General features: G+C 43.5%; 1 protein-coding gene across 2 annotated transcripts; it reads right to left on the reverse strand.

Annotated features, from left to right (window-relative positions):
* Nucleotides 1-15,030, reverse strand: ppp1r12c (protein phosphatase 1, regulatory subunit 12C). 2 transcript variants are annotated; one of them, XM_040033421.1, is made up of 20 exons: nucleotides 14,670-15,030; nucleotides 12,760-12,934; nucleotides 12,538-12,668; nucleotides 12,085-12,203; nucleotides 10,828-10,987; nucleotides 10,542-10,686; nucleotides 10,383-10,457; nucleotides 10,224-10,297; nucleotides 10,004-10,116; nucleotides 9,846-9,910; nucleotides 9,285-9,415; nucleotides 9,119-9,206; nucleotides 8,748-8,865; nucleotides 6,357-6,475; nucleotides 5,672-5,715; nucleotides 4,201-4,237; nucleotides 3,907-4,020; nucleotides 3,540-3,590; nucleotides 2,653-2,703; nucleotides 1-1,266 (listed from the first exon to the last, which is right to left on the reverse strand). In XM_040033421.1, the coding sequence occupies exons 1-20, from the start codon at nucleotides 14,858-14,860 to the stop codon at nucleotides 1,180-1,182; spliced, it is 2,088 nt and encodes a 695-aa protein (XP_039889355.1). In that variant the 5' UTR covers nucleotides 14,861-15,030; the 3' UTR covers nucleotides 1-1,179. The 2 variants fall into 2 exon arrangements, with proteins under 2 accessions (XP_039889355.1, XP_039889356.1); XM_040033422.1 differs by having other exon boundaries at nucleotides 3,916-4,020; nucleotides 14,670-15,028.
* Nucleotides 15,031-18,097: the final 3,067 nt, after the last annotated feature.

Here is an 18,097-nt window from a genome sequence, read left to right on the forward strand (position 1 = left end):
TAAAATGTGGGCCTCGATGTTTTATTCACATGTAATGTGGGATTGCTCTTTATCAACAAAAAACAAAACAACAGATACTTCAACATTTATGCCCATACTGTATTTTATACTCAACAGTGTACACTGCCAAAGCAAAATAGAAATATTACTTACAAATGCATATCGAAAGGCACGGCATCAAAATACAATATAACATGCATTTGTTGTGGTTGGTTTTATCTTTAAAATTGAAGTAAACATTCAAAAAACTGACCCATCCGGCCTTCCTGTTGGACAACGGCCGTCTGTCACATGGTGAATACTTAGCTGGGGGTGGGGGTTGGGCTTTCACAAGCATCCAGTCAAAAATGGCAAAATAGAACTACGAGTAAAGAACAGTTAAGTTGGAGCATGCGTCCTCCGCCTCCTGAAATACCTGTGTAACAAATATTTTCTGTAAACGTCCCTCTGAACACGAGCTGTGCCTGACGTCCATGATTAGCACCCAAAACTCTCCTGAAGCTGCGACTACACCTTTACATCATGTCCTCAGGACGGCCGGCCCCTGAACATAAATGTTTAACATACATCCAGAGGAGCCGGGAGATGTGCGAATTTGGTCCATCTTCTACAGCAGCCAGCTAAAAACAGAAAGCATCGGCCCAAGACTCGTCCTGAGAAACAACACTGACCGCTTGAGGTTTCCCCCCCAAAAGGACATTAAAAAACAACCGGGGCTGGTTTTTGGCACGTTGACGTTATTTGTGACCACCCCGCACACCTGACTGGCGCTTATGCAAATCTTTCACCCCGTCTAAAAACACACTGAGCTCTCACTGTGCATGGCTTTAAGTCTCTTAATACAAAGTTTCACCAGAGCGAAGCACATTAAAATATTTAATTTCTTTTTTTTAAAAATACAACAATAAAAACTTATTTAAAAAAAAAATGTGGGAGTGGGAAGCAGGGACATCCTGTCCGTCCACAGGAGGTGAAGTTCAGCTTGGTTTACAGTAGATCTGCCAAAACATAAAAGGCCCAAACACAGACAATAACCCTGAAAATGACGTTACTCCAGTTACTGTTGAAAGTTGTGCAGTGTGTGTCTCTTCCTCGTTTGTGTCGTCCGTGCTGGACAAAAAAAAATACATCCTGTAATACTTGTTACGTCCATGGAGGTGAATATTTTCTGTCACAGGTTCATCTCGAGAGTTTGCTAATGACTCGAATCAGAGCGGCGTTCTCATCCTTGAGCCTCTGGTTGTCAGCTCGGAGGTCCCCGAGAACCTGCAGACACATCAGGAGACATCGCTTTAGCCTCAACGCTAAAGAGACAAAACACAGCTGGCCTGATGCACTTCCAATCTACAGGGCACTTCACACGTCTACTGCAGAGATTTACAGCTACTGTAAACAGATTTTTGTAGCCCGTCTTAAACCTCCTTTCATTCTTTAATAAAGACTCAGCGAATCATTAGTTTCATTAAGCGGCAATAAGTTGTTAGGTTACCTTTTCCTATCCTTCTAAGCTCCTTCTTTCCCTATTGATTTATCCAGCTGGACATCTGGGCTCCTGGATTGTTTACGTGACCTTAGAAAAATCTGAATCTGTAATCTGAACCACCACAGCCGTGTCACAGTTCAGGACACGAGGGTCCTCGCGGGTCACATGAGTTCAGTCGTTACGGGAAACTGTGGCGCTCTGCAGAATTTGCTGAGACTGCACAAACACAAGCTTCGACCTCTGTGCTGAAAACGTACGTGCCGAGGTCACAACACGCTCACAATAGCCAGCGTTACATCAGGAATAATCACGTTTGCAGCCTGCAATAAAAAAGGCTTCGGTCTTTACGGATAGGTTCCCTCTTCCCACGACTGTGAAGCAGAGATTTAAAAAGAATATTTCACCCATCAGGTGTGCTGAAACGGGGAGCTGTAGCCGTCTGCTAGGCTTCACCCTCGCCAGCTGGAGTCACCGAACTGAACTTCTCAGACTCGTTTGCGTCTTTTGGAGCATTTTTAATGGGATTATCTAACAAATCACATGTTTGCTGACTGACATCTAGAGTTTTATCAGTGTGCTACTCAGCACTAATTAGCAGGTATCCACGTCTGCCTGTTTCACACACGTGAATGCAGCCCGCCAGCTCCGCCCTGCCACCCAAAACAGGGCGGCTACTTCCATCTTCTGATGTAGGTCATTGTAAGAAACGTTTTAGTGGCGACTCCTTCATCCTGCAGAAACGTGTGGGTTATCTGACATCACATCTGCATTACAAACTGGTCTCACCAGATCTTACAGAGCACAAGAATTCAGCTCCCACCTGCCTACATTACTGACTACACAAGCACGCGTGCCACTCAGCAATGCAGCAATTCATTGAGCTTTTCATTTACTATCCAGTGAACGCCATTTCTCAGAGGCTCACGCCAAACTTCATACAGCCGCACAAACACATCTCAGTCTCAATAAACTGATGTATCGAAGGATTAAAAGCTTCTAGCTTTCTAGAAGCTTCTGAGGTCACGGCGTATGGCAGAATAACTGAGCGTGTCACTGCTCACACAGCTCACTGCTTTCGTTTCGATTAGTGTGTCGCAGCCCTAAAGTGGTTCCTATTCTGCTCTCGTTTGTTATCAGTCGGCTTTCAGCTCTGAAGTGAACATCTGTACCTTCAGCTCGTCTTCCAGTTCCCCTGCTTTCCTCTGAAGTTTCAGCTTCTCCTGTGAACAAGAACAGCGGCACATCAAACTGGCTGAAGCAGCCGGAGCAAATGTGTGTGAAACCGAGGTTTCAACCGGGGTTTCACGCACTGCAGAGCCTGCAGAGCTGTTAATGTGCCCCCACACTCTGACCTCATATTTGATCACAACTTCCAAGATTGCTATGAACACAGAAAATACTCAGCCCCCACAGTTTCAACAGGAAATAAAGGCTTAGTTTCATTAGCGTCCCCGTCAGTCACAAATAAGTCTCAAACAACACCCTTTAGGAGGGGACAGAAACTGAAAGGTCTCACACTTCAGATGCTTCGGTATCTGAGAACTCAGGAAATGTTCATGTTGACAGAGAGATAAACAGAAAAGGCCGCCAGCATGGAGAGAAGTGAGTGAGTGAGTGGAGAATCTTTCCTGAAGACTCCTTAAAGATATTTTGTAGATGTATCTACAGGTGTCTTGGGTGGCTCGAGACTTTTGCACAGCATTTGTATGTGGCGAGCCTGCATATCTAGACTGACAACATCTAGGAGGCGGATGTGATGTGCCAAGACATGCAGCTTGATGATTTTGATCCCTGTTGAAAGCTCAAAGCTCTTCTAAAACATTCTGTAAGCACAGACTGGAGGCGCTCTTCCCATTTTGTACCTTTTGTGTTTTATTATGCTTTGTTACTGCACCATGTCCATTTTTGTTACGCTCGATTTAACGAATTTATTTTTTTAAGCTTCTGATGGTGTGAATTCTTGAAAAAGATTTTAATCTCAGGGGATTTTCCCAGCTAAAAAAACAAAACAAAAACCCAACACCAGCCAACCGCAAACAAGCAAAAAACAACTTACATATCTCTCCAGCTCCAGCAGGGCCGGCCGGTCTGTGCTGCTCTCCTGACTCTGCCACACACAGAAATGATGATTTTATTCAGGTGCACGGATGTAATGTGAGAGCTGATGACAAACTAACAAAATAAAATATTGCTCTTTTAGCTCGATGTTTTACTCTTGGGCTCTAGAATAGCTTTGCATGATTCGCAGCTCAAATAATCTTCATCTTATATTCTGGATGTTCCTGTCATTTAGAGCATCGGCGTCTCGCTGTGACCTTGAAGCCTAGTTCTGGTTTCCTCTGCTTACTTTGGCTGACACGATGTCAAAGAGCACGTCCCTGTTTTTAAATAACACCTCACACGCTGCTTAAATGTCAGCAAACCTGCCCAACCTGTCGGAGTCTCTCCAGCTCCACTTTGTTTTGGCTGAGCTGCAGCTCCATCTCCTGCAGCTTCTCCTTCAGAGACACATTCTCCTGCAGCGTCTTGAAGTACAGCTGGAGGGAAACACAATACATTAGATTTGCAAGAAAATAAAAGTGTGTGTTTGTTTCAGGTGACCAGGTGGAAACAGTTGGTTGAGGTTTCAATCTGTGGTCCTGGATTTAGTGAGCTACATTTCAGTTTCAGCCTTGAGGCTGGTTTTCTGGCGTGTGTGGTGAAGGTCGGGTACGTACCGGTCTATAATCAGATGCATCTGACAGCTGACTCCCACTGCAGAGACACATAAGAGAGATTCCTCCATGATATCAAAACACACCACAAATCGTATGGACCTTGTTCTCTGAATGCAGGAACACAATCGAGTAAATCAGAGGAGAAACCAAAGAAAGAAAGAGGCAAGTCTTAGATGGTCTGGACTCGTGGATGTAGAGGCAAAGATGGCGCTGCGAAGCAAGAGAAGCAAACCAAAGAGAAGATTCGTGGAAGCGAAGGAGGACAGAGGAGAAGCCAAGTGAACGGACCAGATGATCACTCCAAAAGGGAGCCGCCGAACGAAGGAGGAACGAAGTTTTGCGACACTGCTGCACTCATGATTTGTGCCTTTCAGTGAATTTGTCTGTTTTTAAATGGTTAATAAACAGTGCTGGGTACGTGACGTGATCGTTTCTCAGGACAAGCCAGACGAGGTTTAAAGACCGCTCCCCTAACAACAGGTTCTATGGCATGTCTGAAATCACTAAAATATGAAGAAAAGCAAACCCCCACAAATAAACAAGCAATAAAAGAAATTATTTTCCATCTGCTTTTCTACTAAGGCGTGCGTCGGTAACCTTCCCTATCAAAAGAGCCATTTTTGCTCCTCCTACCAAACAACGGGAGGAAAAAAGCAGCGCGCACGGTGACGGGCGACCAATCATCAAAAAGGGAAAAGAAGCAGAACCAGCACAAAAAGTCAGGGGAATAAAATGACAAAAGCAGGAAAATGACAGCTTTGTGTAAAATTTCTAAGATCTGACCTCAATATTTATACGCTCTAATCATTTACTCATATTCAGAGCAAGATGCAGATCAACAAGATTGTAAGAACAACAAAAAAAAGGGTAAAGAAAAGGATGCACATGCACTTCAAATATTAATCTGCTAATTTTAGCGTTCGTTAAAGAGGCAGCGGTGAGGACTTTATTTCAGGTAAAGCTCACTTGACAATCCTGCTGGCTGTGTCACATCACAGTGGCGTAATTTCTTTTATCTCATTTATAATTATTTAGGCGCAGCATCGAGGAACGTGTCACACCGGGCGAATTATTCCCTCCGCCTGAAACAGGCGCCGCTGTAAAACTAATGAGTCTAGAAAAGATCGTATTCTCTCTGCCTAATCCTCCTCCTAAATGACATCCATCATTTAATCTTGTTCACACTGAACAAATCTGCTCCTGGACGGGTGTGAACGCGTTGTTTGGAGAACCAAAACATTTCAGGATCTCACCGAATCATCAACAATTCAAACCAGCAGAAATGCCAGTTCACAGTCAGAGAAGACCGCTCATTACATCTGAAATGCAGACATTTATTTCAGACATCAGGATCAGAAGCGGGAAAAAAATATAGAGATGCATGAAATAAATGTACAGAAAACAAATTATTTCATTCGCACGTGTGTGAAATAAAAGAAATGCATGACACACAAGAATGAATGAGACTCACAGGGTTGTACTGTTTTCATGATCTGGATGAACGGTGTCCTCGTTCTGCAAAACAAGATATTCACAGTTAAGACTTCAACAACCGACTCAAATATCCATCTTGTTTCATATAAATGAGATTCGAATGCAAACATTCACACATTACAGCAGCAGGATGTTTATTTCTTTTATTAAAAACAGTCGGCTTCCCCGAAGCTGCTGTTTCTGACACAACAGGAAGTAGCCCAGATGTGCTCATGACTCGAGGCAGTTGCCTCATTCGCTCACTGCTCTAAACCCTTATCAGCTCGCCTGGTCGTCGCATTCATCTTGAGCTACCGAGCTGCAGGTTTTCGATGCGCTAATACACGATCTATCGCTATCACACAGTCTCCTCTATTTAAGCGTCTCTGAGCTTTTGTGCTGGAATATCTTGTCTTCAAGACACTCAGGATGGGGCGCACAGTGCCAGGTTATAAAAGTCAACAGGTGGCCGGCCGAAGCGCCACAAAGACCGTGGCGCACACCTGACGATGTGACGTCAAACTCACATGATGTCTACAGTACAGGATCTAAAATGGCTTTGCTCACTGTTTGTTTATGTCTTGAGTTACACAATGACTCATAAGGTTGCCCTCTCACCAACTTCAGTGCTGTGGAAAACAGGAAGGAAGGTTGGGAAATTACTTCATCTGCACCGCTCTCACCTCTTCTCCCGGCTGAACGACGCCGGTGGAGCGTCTTTCCCTCCTCACTCTCCGCCTGTCCTTTGCTTGCAGACGCTTGTCTCCCTCCGGCTCCTCCTGCTTCACCTGTGGGTCTGTGTCTGAAACACAAGGAGGTCAACAGAAAACGCTCGTGAGGCGTGTGGAGTTCAGGCAGAGGCATCGTAGCGATGCATAAACGTAGATTCGTTTCCAAATGAAACTTGGCGCCATAGCCGCCTTATCTTTGCCTCCTGGCTTCATCTCAGATCACTGCACGTCGAGGCTTGTGAGGAATGAGTTCAGACAACACAAACTGCTGGTTTGGGCTTTGAACTGAATGTTCTTGCAACTTAACTTTAAAAACTGATTTTGTTTCATCATATCAGATGGTGAACTGCACCAATACCCCCCCAAAAAACACGGGTGGAGCGTGCTGAGTGATGAAAGTACGATAAATGGGTCAGATGGTTTCTACCGCAGCTCAATGAGTTTGAGTATGCAGTAGCCGCCCTATCTACCCATAGAAACACAGCACAAGCAGCACTATCCTTCGCAGTATGTGAGAAACCATCATTTCCTTTAAGACGCTGCCCTTAAGAGCACTCCACCCAAAAGCTGCCTCATGTGTCACTTATATTGTGGGAGTCTTACTGTAAACAGAGGCGATGTAAGACTTCCAGCCACACAAACAGCAAACGCGTATGGTGGGTTTCGCCATGCTCAGGTAGTTTCCAAGTATTTCACTTTGAGTTTTTTTAAGGAGCCTTTAAATATTTTAAAGATATTTTAACCAATAAATCAGGACTCAGCGGTGGGACCGCTGAGTCTGGCTGATTTTCCCTGTAACTCGTGTTCGGTGCACCTCTGTGCTGCTTGTTGTCCTAAATGAACCGCTCCCTGGAAACCCTGTAACATATGGTACAAGCTACACCCTCCCACAGGCTCCAACCTGACCCACTGGATGGCCTTTGAAAAATGTGAAAATTGAAAATGATGACACAAATGTTAGACTAACTGTATTTTTGCCATTACTTTTATTAACTATTGTTACTATTAAATTAAACTGAGAAGCTCCTGCTGTTTCGTTGTTGTTTGTCTTTCCAGTGAATGGGTCCGTGGGTACAAACAAACAAACGTTTTCTGTTAGTTAAAACTATTTTTTTGTGTTGGTTTTATTGTAAACAGGATAGAGTCTGAGTGTTGAGACTTTTTCCTGCAACCTTTAGCACACAGTGCCCACGCTGATGCGCTTCTTTTATTTCCTGCAACACCATTTCTTTATAATGTGTATAAACTGAAATGCATTTTTGCAAATCGCATTTATTTTTCTTAAGCAATTAAATGTGTAACTAAACCCGTTAACACTAAAAGACGACGACACAAGTTGCAGATGTTTGTATGCAGTAGCTTTACTGATATGACCTACTTAAGCTCAAACTAGGGTCATACGTAGCCTGCGGTCTAAAATTAGTTTTACACCCCTAACCGAACAGTCGTAGCTGGACTTCTGACCTGATTTTCAGTTTTTCTCAGACTCATATTCATCTTTGACTACAGACTGCATATTAAAGATGGACACAGCCACCGTGATGTCACAGTTGTGAAGTCGCGAGCCTGGTATTTTGAATCTGGGTGTGATCATGGTGACATATATCTGACTGTGCCGTACATGCAGGTGCAGAGAACAGACATCCTACTCCAGAATCCGAGCTATCGGTTGCTTCACCTGCATAACACGCATACCTGAATGTTTAAACAATCCCGGGGAGGGACGCCGGCAGGAAAGCAGCAGTTAGAAAAAGACTAATGCTGAAAAGTCAGCAAGATTCTTACATTTGAAATGACAAGTTAACAGCTGTTCTTACACTTTGGGTATTAAATATTCATATGATGATTCTACGTTTAAGTTTTAAAAGTCAACTGATCTGACAGATTAGATGCAATGACTGTATCTGCTGAAAAAGAGGAAGCGAAAGCACTGCCAGAAATATTCAGACAGGACGAGCAGACACAAGTCGGACTCACTGAGAAACTTGTGACTGACCCAATAAAGTCGTCTATGTTAAAGTTTACAGAAGTCAAGTGATAAATGGTTTCATGTTCCCATACGCTTTCATACAACGTGGCTTCTTTTTACAACCAAATGAGGCGCCCCCTGTTGGCGATTCATAAAAACACAGGATTAAGTCACGTCCCCTTTCAGGCTGTATACACACCAGCTGGAAGATAATTCTGACATTGCTGATCGCAGATGTGCGGCGCTTCTTTGGTTTAATTCCTTTTTAAACTTTGGTGCTACACAGACACACAACAATAACTTTTATAGTGAAAATTATGAAATTCTTCTGAATTTATCCAGTTTTTGGGTTCTTAGCTGTCTGCGTCACTCACCTCTTTCTGCAGTCGTGATGGTGACGAGGGGGCTGACCGGCTGGATGGTTCGAGGTAAAGAATCGCCAGATTTAGCCACACACTTCTCAGCTTCTTTGAGGTCCGTTAGAGTCACACCCTGCATGCACAGAGCACAAACAAAACCGCCAAGAGGAATTAAAAACATTGCAGTACACTGCTGCTAACTCAGCACTGGTGCAGCAGCATGCTGCTCTTAAAATCATCCTAGTAAATTATTCACTCTTCCCCAAACTGTGTTCAAATGTTTAATTATCACGGGCGTCTGCACGCTTTTTATACGGACTGTTAACAAAAAAAAATAACAACAAAAAACTGAATAGCATGTACTGAATCTGGATAAGAAGCATTACCTGTGTGGGGCGGCGAGTCTGCCGCAACAGCTTAGAGCGAGCTTTCCTCTGAGACTCGGACTCTTCGTCTCTCGCTGGGGCCTGGAATCTAAACACACAAACGACTTCCCTCATCAGACACTTTTCAAAGCATTTTCACTGTTAGTAAAGCGTTTGTTTCTCTTACTTGCGCCTGTCAGCGTTGGGAGCGTTGGGACTATCTGCGGCAGCGTCCTTCGTCTGAGGGGTGGGTTGTACTCGGGCAGTGCGGCTCGCCTTGTCCTGCTCCTTCTCCTCCTCTTGTTTATCTGTTGGTGTCTGGATCACATAGGAGAGAAGAAAAAAGAACAACGGATTATATGTCACCATTTCAGAATCAGATTTATGACCAGAGTGAAAAAATAAAAAATGCTAATATCAGCATGTGTTGAAATGTATTCTTTGTTTTTTTACTTGGCATGCTTATCCTTCATTGGGGGGGGGGGGGGGGGGGGGGGGGACCAGCCTCAGGTATGAATCAGAGAAACTGCATTCTTTTGCACTCCAGCCTTGCATGCTGCTGCTTGCTCAGCACAAGCTTCAGCTTTGAATAAGTAGTTTCAATAAACTAGTTTTTGGCTCATTTAAAAGCAGTAGCACAACTCTTTACTGCAACATGTTTTATCATATCTGATCACATGCGCTACACACCACTACCTAACACCTGCTGAAAATGAAACATCCTGTAAGATAAACTCAGATTTTTTACCTTGTCGGCCGCAGTGACAGCAGACGTCGCACTCTCTGTATCGGGACTGGAGACAGTTGAGCTTTCTGCACAAAAACAGGAATCGGCATCATTCACTACAATCAGCACACTGATGCTGATTTACAGAGCATGCAGTACTCATGACCAGGGAGGTTTACCGGGGCTGCTCTCTTTCTCCTCGCTCAGGTCCAAGCCTCCTGAAATGCCCCGCTCCTTAGACTGGTCTTGTAAAGTCATCTTTTCTCTGCTGCTCATCCTGCACACAGAGCTCCTGCAGGTACAATAAGGGAGACACAAGTCACGTGGCAACTTGTAACTTTTGCTTTGAAACGAAAGAATTTTTATTTAATTCTGGATAAGAAACAGATGATTATTAACCTCCGCCGCTTGTTTTGTGCATTCGTAGCGTTGGACCCCGGTTGCCTGTCCAATACTGACCTCTCATTAAGCCACTATGAAAGAAAAAGAGAGGCACAATCAAGAAACCCAAACTACTAGATTACATAAATGCACAATATGAGGTAAAGACAAACTTACATTGGCTTGTTTTTGAGATAATTCCTCCAGGAGCTCTGAAACGCTTTCATCAGCAACATCAAATGGGGTCTGACCCTAAAAGTATTCAAGCAAACTGTTAAAGAGGCTGACTAGATGAATTCGATGCAGGAAGATAAGTTTTCTTTATCCGGGACTCACCCCTTTGCTGCGAGCTTCCATATTGCACAGCTGTTCAGCCAGGATGCGACAGGCCTCCCCCTGACCCCAGTGAGCTGCAGCATGGAGGGGTGTCCAGCCATCAAAGTCCACAGCTGACACATCCAGCCCGCACTGACAGAGTATCCTGGAACAGCAAAGGAAGATATAAAGTCAAACTACTGAATAGAAGAAGAGCACAGTCCAGACGAACACCTGCCCTCACTTAAAATCTGATTTTTAAGCTTAATGTCAAAGATCTACAACACAATAAGACAGAAATGTTTACTTCAGGGCCTCGAGGTAGCCTTTGGCTGCAGCCACGTGCAGCGGGGTGGCTCCAGTCTTTGGGTGTCGCACGTCAGCAGGCAGGCCCTCAGTCAGCCACGTGCGGGCGTCTGCCATGATTTGTTCCTCCTCCCGACGTTTAGCTGACTCCACGTCCACACCTGAACAAACACACGATGTCAAATTAACGCGTTTCCTGTTTTTTTTATGAATTTCTGTCTAAAGATTGGAGGACTTGTCATCCTAGCGTCTTAGCTCTAAAGCTAAATCCTCAAGTGTCCAGCCTATAACTTTGAAATTAAGTCCCATTACCATCCAGGATGAACGCCATCCGCATACACGCATCACACATGAACAAAAAAGACAACCACCGAGAAACAAAGTTTCCAGTTTTTTCACATTTTAGCCAGCACCACTAACAGAAACATGTATGGGCCATAACTGGGCCAAGTCAAGTTTGAATGCAGTTGCAGCTGTTAAAGTTCCATTGATGAGAAATAAGTTGATTAAAGTTTCAGACACACAAACATACAAGTCACCCTCCAATAAAAAGCACAAATCATAACCATTCAACTTTCTCCTTTAAAAGCTGCCACTTTGTACTGTGAAACTCAGCTTCCAGCACTCCTGCTACATGCGGAGCTCTCCCAGGAAAGAAACATCACTGGATCTCCTCCGCTTTGCTGAATAAAAACATTTTAACTTTAGCTTCACTTTGCGGAGCCGAATTTGGTGACTGGGGAAGATGGAGCGTGATGAAAATCATGCTCAGCACTGCACTTCAGATCTTTTGTGGGAAATGTTCTCCCTCTGAGAGTTTCAGAAGAGCTAATGCTGTAAGTGTGATAGTAGTGGATGAATTAATAATGTCAGGAGAGCTTAATTGATGAAAATGCTTCTGGTTGCGCTCCTGACCTGATGCACTGACTTATTTTTTCTGAAGACCCCTGTTTGGTCACTGGATTGTAGCTGCAGAAACAACATCTGTGACCAGCAACATTCCTTAACATGAAGACGAGGTCATCTCCAGCCCGTTGATGGAGATGACCTTAGTTGTCAACATGGTGCTACTCAGTACATAAACTGTCACAAAATGTATGCAGCACATGCCACGCAAAATCCTGATCACAAAGCTCACTAATGGCACCTGCTGCATGCACATGACCGTGTCTCACACCGTTTGGATGCAAAAGGAACAGCTCCAGAACTTTGATTGCACAAAGAAACGCCTTCCAACTACACACAGAAAAAGACTTACCGTGTCTCCGAGTGTAACTCTGAAGTAGGGACTCAGTGGTTTCATCCAGAGCAATGTCCGCAGGAACATCACCATCACAGTTCACAGCAGTGAGAGAAGCACCTTCCTGCAGGAGGAACCTGACAAAACAAACATGGAGGTAGAGACGATTCATTTAACCTCAGAAGGCCAACACAATGACCTTTAAACAGGCGACTTCTGGTCATGTTATCGGTGTTTGTGGCGCATGCACATTGGAACAAAACACTTAGTCACTGAAATGACACTGAAATGATAAAATGAAAAAAAGTTTTCTTTCTCTAAATGTGAGCTGTGTGTGTGCTGGCACAGCCCACTCATGCTTCATCCGCCAAACATGATAACAATGTTTGTATTGTTGACTGCAGAAAGACTGGCACTGAAGCTACACACACACACAGAAGCAAAGCTGCTGTGTTCTGCTATTGTACACACTCCGTGATGTCAGCGTGGCCGCAGGAGGCAGCAACATGTAGCGCCGTCCATCCCTCATTGTCAACCTGGTTCACACTGGCACCCAGCTCCAAAAGGAAGGTCACCATTTCTATGCTGCCGTCTATGCAGGCCTGTGTCAGAGGAGAAAAAAAAAAAATTACGAAACTGCACAATTTTTTTATTCACGAGCCAATAAAACCTCAGGGGGAGAAACTGCTTCACCTGGTGTAGAGCAGTGATCCCGTCTGCATTGGAGCAGTTAATAATTGCTGCTGTATCCTCGTCATTCCTTCTTTTAGTCTGTTTGGCCTCCTCCAAAATCACCTTGGCCTCCTCCGTGTCTCCGCTGGCACAGGCTGCGAGAAACTCAGCAGCAATATCAAATTTCACCTTTTTCCTGAAAACAGAGGAGACAGGCAGCTGCATGAATTCACTGTTCAGCTCTTATACACACCATACAGACCAAACTCACAATGAAATACACGCTGTAAGGGAAACTATGATCGTTTCAAGTAAACCGAAATGTGTAGGTGCAAACTGAAAAATGAAAGTTTTGATGTAGAACTGAATGAATGTAACTGAACACTGCAACAAAAGAGACTTCAACAACTGAGCTAGGTGGTGTAAACACAGTGCACTGATCAACAGAAGGACACCACCTCTGTGAAACAAAATGTAGTGGGTGTTGATTGTACCAAGCTTTCTCATCAGGCCAAAATAAACTGTAAACTGTGCTGCTACTGTTATGGATTTGTGACTGGCTATATAAGCCATACGCAGCAACTTAAAACTGATGGCTTGTTGGGCCGATGCAGCTGGGAGTTTTTGATTTTTTACAATTTTACGATCTACAAGAACTAAAAGAGTTGATTGAATGACAAGGTATGTCATAATAAATGTGAGGAAGGGGCGAATATAGTGAAATTCTCACAGTGACGCATCTATAAAAATTTACAACCAAACCCAACTGAATACAAGTCAGTTGTATACTTTCAGGACCCGCGCAAACCCCGACAGACCCTACAACTTATCCCTCACATCCTTGTAAGACTAACAGAGAAATACCCACTGAAAAACTTCCACAAGATTTCTTGGGGACTATTTTCAGGTGCGGATGAATAAAGTTATTGTCTGTATAGGCTTTTAGTCATCCAGATCAGGGTCATCTAAGGAGCTTGGAAAGAAAAGCGACTGGACTTCTTAAAGTTTCTTGAGAACGTTTCATCTCTCATCCGACAAGTGTCTTCAGTTCTACAACACACAGCTGTAGGTCAAAACTGTGACACCTGACGGAGAGAAATAATCCTTTCTGATCTTGCATCACCGCTAAATCATTAATGGGAAACGCTGCAACTTGGGATGTGTTTTGTCTTACTACTTTATTTAATCTACGGTCTCTGGTATGTATTGCGGTATATCACAGATCTAATGTTTTATCAGAAACATTGTAACTAAACATCCTCCCCGCCAAATTTTTGATCCTTTTTCTCCAGGATCTTTTGACAATGGCAACACATTTGTATTATATCAGCCTCAATTTGTTAAACAAATGTGCCTTCAATAAACTGGCAAAGGCCTTTTTGTGTCTGTCATCATAAATACTGACCTTTGTTTCCATCGTCAATATTCATAATGTTGCATCATCTCAGACGGACAACTAGGCAACAACTACTCAAATACTATGATTAGCATTAGGCTCTTTAACTTGAAACTGGCTCATTAAAGGTCGTCTGGATAAAAACAACCACTGCAAATCGTATAAAAGTTATAGCAGGCTGGAAAACAACGAAAGGAATTATGATATATGCGCTTTAAAATAGGAGATTTTAGACCATCTCAGACCAGCAGTGGTGGGACTGATGGAAATAAAAACCTTCACCTAAGACACTTGGCTAGCTAGCTACCGCTCACAGCAAATTCCGGCCTCTGAAAGTATGCATGGCAACAAATAAACATTAAAATGTTAAATAAAGGACTGTAGAGCGGGACGTGTTTTCTGCTGTGGTGTGATTCTATTATTTAGCCCATCTACAGCCCAAACCCCCGCACAGCATTCCTCCCTCAGCCTATCGTCAGATGTTGGAGCTAAGCTAACAGGCTGTTAGCCGGTTTGACAGGAGATGTTTCCTGACCGTCGCCTCTCGTCTCCTCCCCCGGATAGCGGCTGGTCCTTCGGCGGGTCGTCGAGCTCGGCCTCGGGCTCCCCTCCTCCGTTCCCGGCATCGCCCCGCCGCCTCAGCCTGGGCACATCTGAGGCTCTGTCGGTGGAGGAGCCGGCCCAGCGCTTCAGCTGCTCCCGCCGCTTGGTCCTCGCGTCTCCCATTTATGCGTCCGCGGAGGACCGTGTTTTTAAAAATAAAACACACACAGAGGCAGCAGCGGCGGACACTCCCTCCATGTGTATGCTTTCACTTCCTGGTTCTCTAGCTCCGGGCTCCGTTCTGTGTAGTAGAATGAGCCTTGGCTCGTGCCCGCGGGCACAAGGAACGCGCAGAGCTGTGCAGGCCTGCCCCCGTGACGTCACCACCGCTGGTTTCGTTTGCAGCAGGCCCTGGAAAGGAAATACAGAAATAGTTTAATGCTTGGGTACTGTGCAAAGCTGCTGCTGCACTTCCTGACATTGTGCTTTCTCATAGTCCGTTTTAGCCTAATGCTTACTTAATAGTGAGAGGACAAATACTAGAAGCGCTAGAAACACTATGCACGTCACAATTCACACCATCTCAGTTCTATTTAAAAAGCACCAGTTTGTAAAAAGCCACCTCAAAACACTCTTTCCAGCAATGTTAGGACCCAATCAGCCATCCCCTATGAGCAAGCACTCTGTGATGATCGGAAGGAAAAAGTCTCTTTTAACAGGAAGAGACCTTTCGTATAACCAGGCTCAAAAAGGAGTTCATAGAGACAAAAACACAAGAACAAAATACAGAAATTACATACAAACACAGAGGAAGTAAAAAGAGGTGAGTGGAGAAGAAATAGAAATCTTGACTAGCCCCCCCCAACTATGAGCTTTATGTAAAGATTTAAGCCTGATTTTAAATTAGAGAGGCCCTGAATTCAAACTGGGACCACAGTAGAGGGGTCTGATAGCTGAAGGCTCTGCATTTTACGCTCTCTACTTTTAGAAACTCTAGAAACCAGAAGTAAGCCTACACTTTGAAAAGTGAAGGCAAGGCAAGGCAAGTTTATTTATATAGCACAATTCAACAACAAGGTGATTCAAAGTGCTTTACAGAGACATTAAAAAACAAAAACAAATAAAAAGCATGATTTAAAATTGATTAAAAAACAGTAGATAAAATCAGAACAGTACATAAAATCAGTAGTTAAAATGTAAGTTTTGAAATTTAAACTTAAAAGTGTGGATTTGGTGTTTTATTCAAATACAGCTGAGAACAGGTGAGTCTTCGCCTGGATTTAAATAAACTGAGTGTTTCAGCTGATCTGAGGCTTTCTGGGGATTTTGTTCCAGATATAAGGAGCATAAAAGCTGAATGCAGCTTCTCCGTGTCTGGTTCTGACTCTGGGAACTGATAAAAAACCGGATCCAGATGACCTGAGGGATCTGGAAGGTTCATACTGGGTCAGGAGGTCACTGATGTATTTTGGTCCTAAACCATTCAGAGCTTTATAGACCAGCATCAGAACTTTAAAGTCTATCCTCTGACGGACAGGCAGCCAGTGTAAAGACCTCAGAGCTGGACTGATGTGGTCCACTTTTTTGGTCTTAGTGAGGACTCGAGCAGCAGAGTTCTGAATGAGCTGTAGTTGTCTGACTGATTTTTTAGGTAGACCTGTAAAGATGCTGTTACAGTAATCAAGCCTACTAAAGATGAATGCATGGACTAGTTTTTCCAGGTCCTGTTGAGACATCTGATCTTTTATCCTTGATATATTCTTGAGGTGATAGTAAGCTGACTTTGTTATTGTCTTAATGTGTTTTTCTAAGTTTAGGTCTGCATCCGTCACTACACCCAAATTTCTCGCCTGGTTTGTGGTTTTTAGATGTATAGATTGAAGTTCTCTGGTGACCTGTAATCGTTTTTCTTTGGCGCCAAAGACTATTACCTCAGTTTTGTTTTTGTTTAGCTGGAGAAAATTGTGGCACAACCAGTCATTAATTTCCTCAATGCATTTACCAAGAGCCTGTACAGGGCCTCGGTCTCCTGGTGACATTGTGATATATATTTGTGTGTCATCTGCATAGCTGTGATAGTTTATTTTGTTGTTCTTTATAATCTGTGCCAGTGGGAGCATGTAAATGTTAAACAGAAGAGGTTCCAAGATGGAACCTTGGGGAACTCCACATGTGATACTTGTCTGCTCAGATGTGAAGTTACCTATTGATACAACGTATTTCCTGTTTTCTAAGTATGTTTTGAACCAGTTTAGTACAGTTCCTGAAAGACCTGCCCAGTTCTCCAGTCGTTTGAGTAATATGTTGTGGTCAACTGTATCAAATGCTGCACTGAGATCCAGTAAAACTAAGACTGACATTTTTCCACTGTCTGTATTCAGACATATGTCATTGAACACTTTGGTCAGAGCGGTTTCAGTGCTGTGATTCTGTCTAAAACCTGACTGGAAGGCATCATAGCAATTATTCTGTGTTAAGAAGTAATTGAGCTGTTGAGAAACTGCTTTTTCAATGATCTTACTTAAAAATGGGAGATTTGAGATCTGCCTGTAGTTGTTCATTTGTGTCTTGTCAAGATTGTCCTTTTTCAGTATAGGTTTTATTACAGCAGTTTTTAGTGGTTCTGGAAACACGCCTGATATTAAAGAAAAGTTGACGATCTGTAACAGGTCTGACTCCAAAGTCTTTGAGACCTTTTTGAAAAAACTTGTTGGCAGGACATCTAAACAGCAGGAGGAGTTCAGTTGACCTAAGATGTCCTCCAGGTCTTTGCTGTTAATAGGGTGAAACTGTTTCATGATGTTTAAACAGTTTTTCGGTGGACACAGTACATATTCTGGATCTGCTGATGATGTACCAATTGCTTGTCTAATCTTTTGGATTTTTTCTGTGAAGAATTTGGCAAAGTCATTGCAGGCCATGGTTGAATGAAGTTCAGCTGCCACTGGCACAGGAGGGTTTGTTAGCCTGTCAACTGTAGAAACTAAGACCCGAGCATTATGGCTGTTTTTGGTGATGATGTGAGAGAAGTAGGACCTTCTTGCACTCCTCAGTTGTAAATTATAATTGTGAAGTTTCTCTTTATAGATGTCATAATGAACCTGGAGGTTTGTTTTTCTCCATCTGCGCTCAGCTTTCCTGCACTCTCTTTTTTCATTTTTCACTAGTGTGGAGTTTCTCCATGGAGACGTCTTCCTTCCAGAGATAACCTTCATCTTAATGGGAGCAATAGTGTCCATTACATTTAACATTTTAGCATTGAAAGCTATTGACGAGCTCATTGACTGAACCTCTGGACAGGCCAGGTGTTAAGGGGAAGACCTGGTTAAAGAGCTCACTACTGTATTCAGTTATCCACCGTTTTGTGATCACTGTTGTTGATATATTTGTGTGGGCTGAGATTTTACTTTCAAAGAAAAC

This window comes from Simochromis diagramma, unplaced genomic scaffold (assembly GCF_900408965.1).
Source record: "Simochromis diagramma unplaced genomic scaffold, fSimDia1.1 OVJJ01000571.1, whole genome shotgun sequence".
Taxonomy (NCBI): domain Eukaryota; kingdom Metazoa; phylum Chordata; class Actinopteri; order Cichliformes; family Cichlidae; genus Simochromis; species Simochromis diagramma.

What these genes read in the sequence shown, in the direction of transcription:
- ppp1r12c (XM_040033421.1), bottom strand. Translation starts at nt 14,860, where the DNA reads ATGGGAGACGCGAGGACCAAGCGGCGGGAGCAGCTGAAGCGCTGGGCC. An exon ending in GGAGGAGACGAGAGGCGACG is followed by an intron (nt 12,935 to 14,669) that starts GTCAGGAAACAT and finishes CTCTGTTTTCAG; the next exon opens with GAAAAAGGTGAAATTTGATA. An exon ending in CCCAACGCTGACAGGCGCAA is followed by an intron (nt 9,207 to 9,284) that starts GTAAGAGAAACA and finishes TTGTGTGTTTAG; the next exon opens with ATTCCAGGCCCCAGCGAGAG.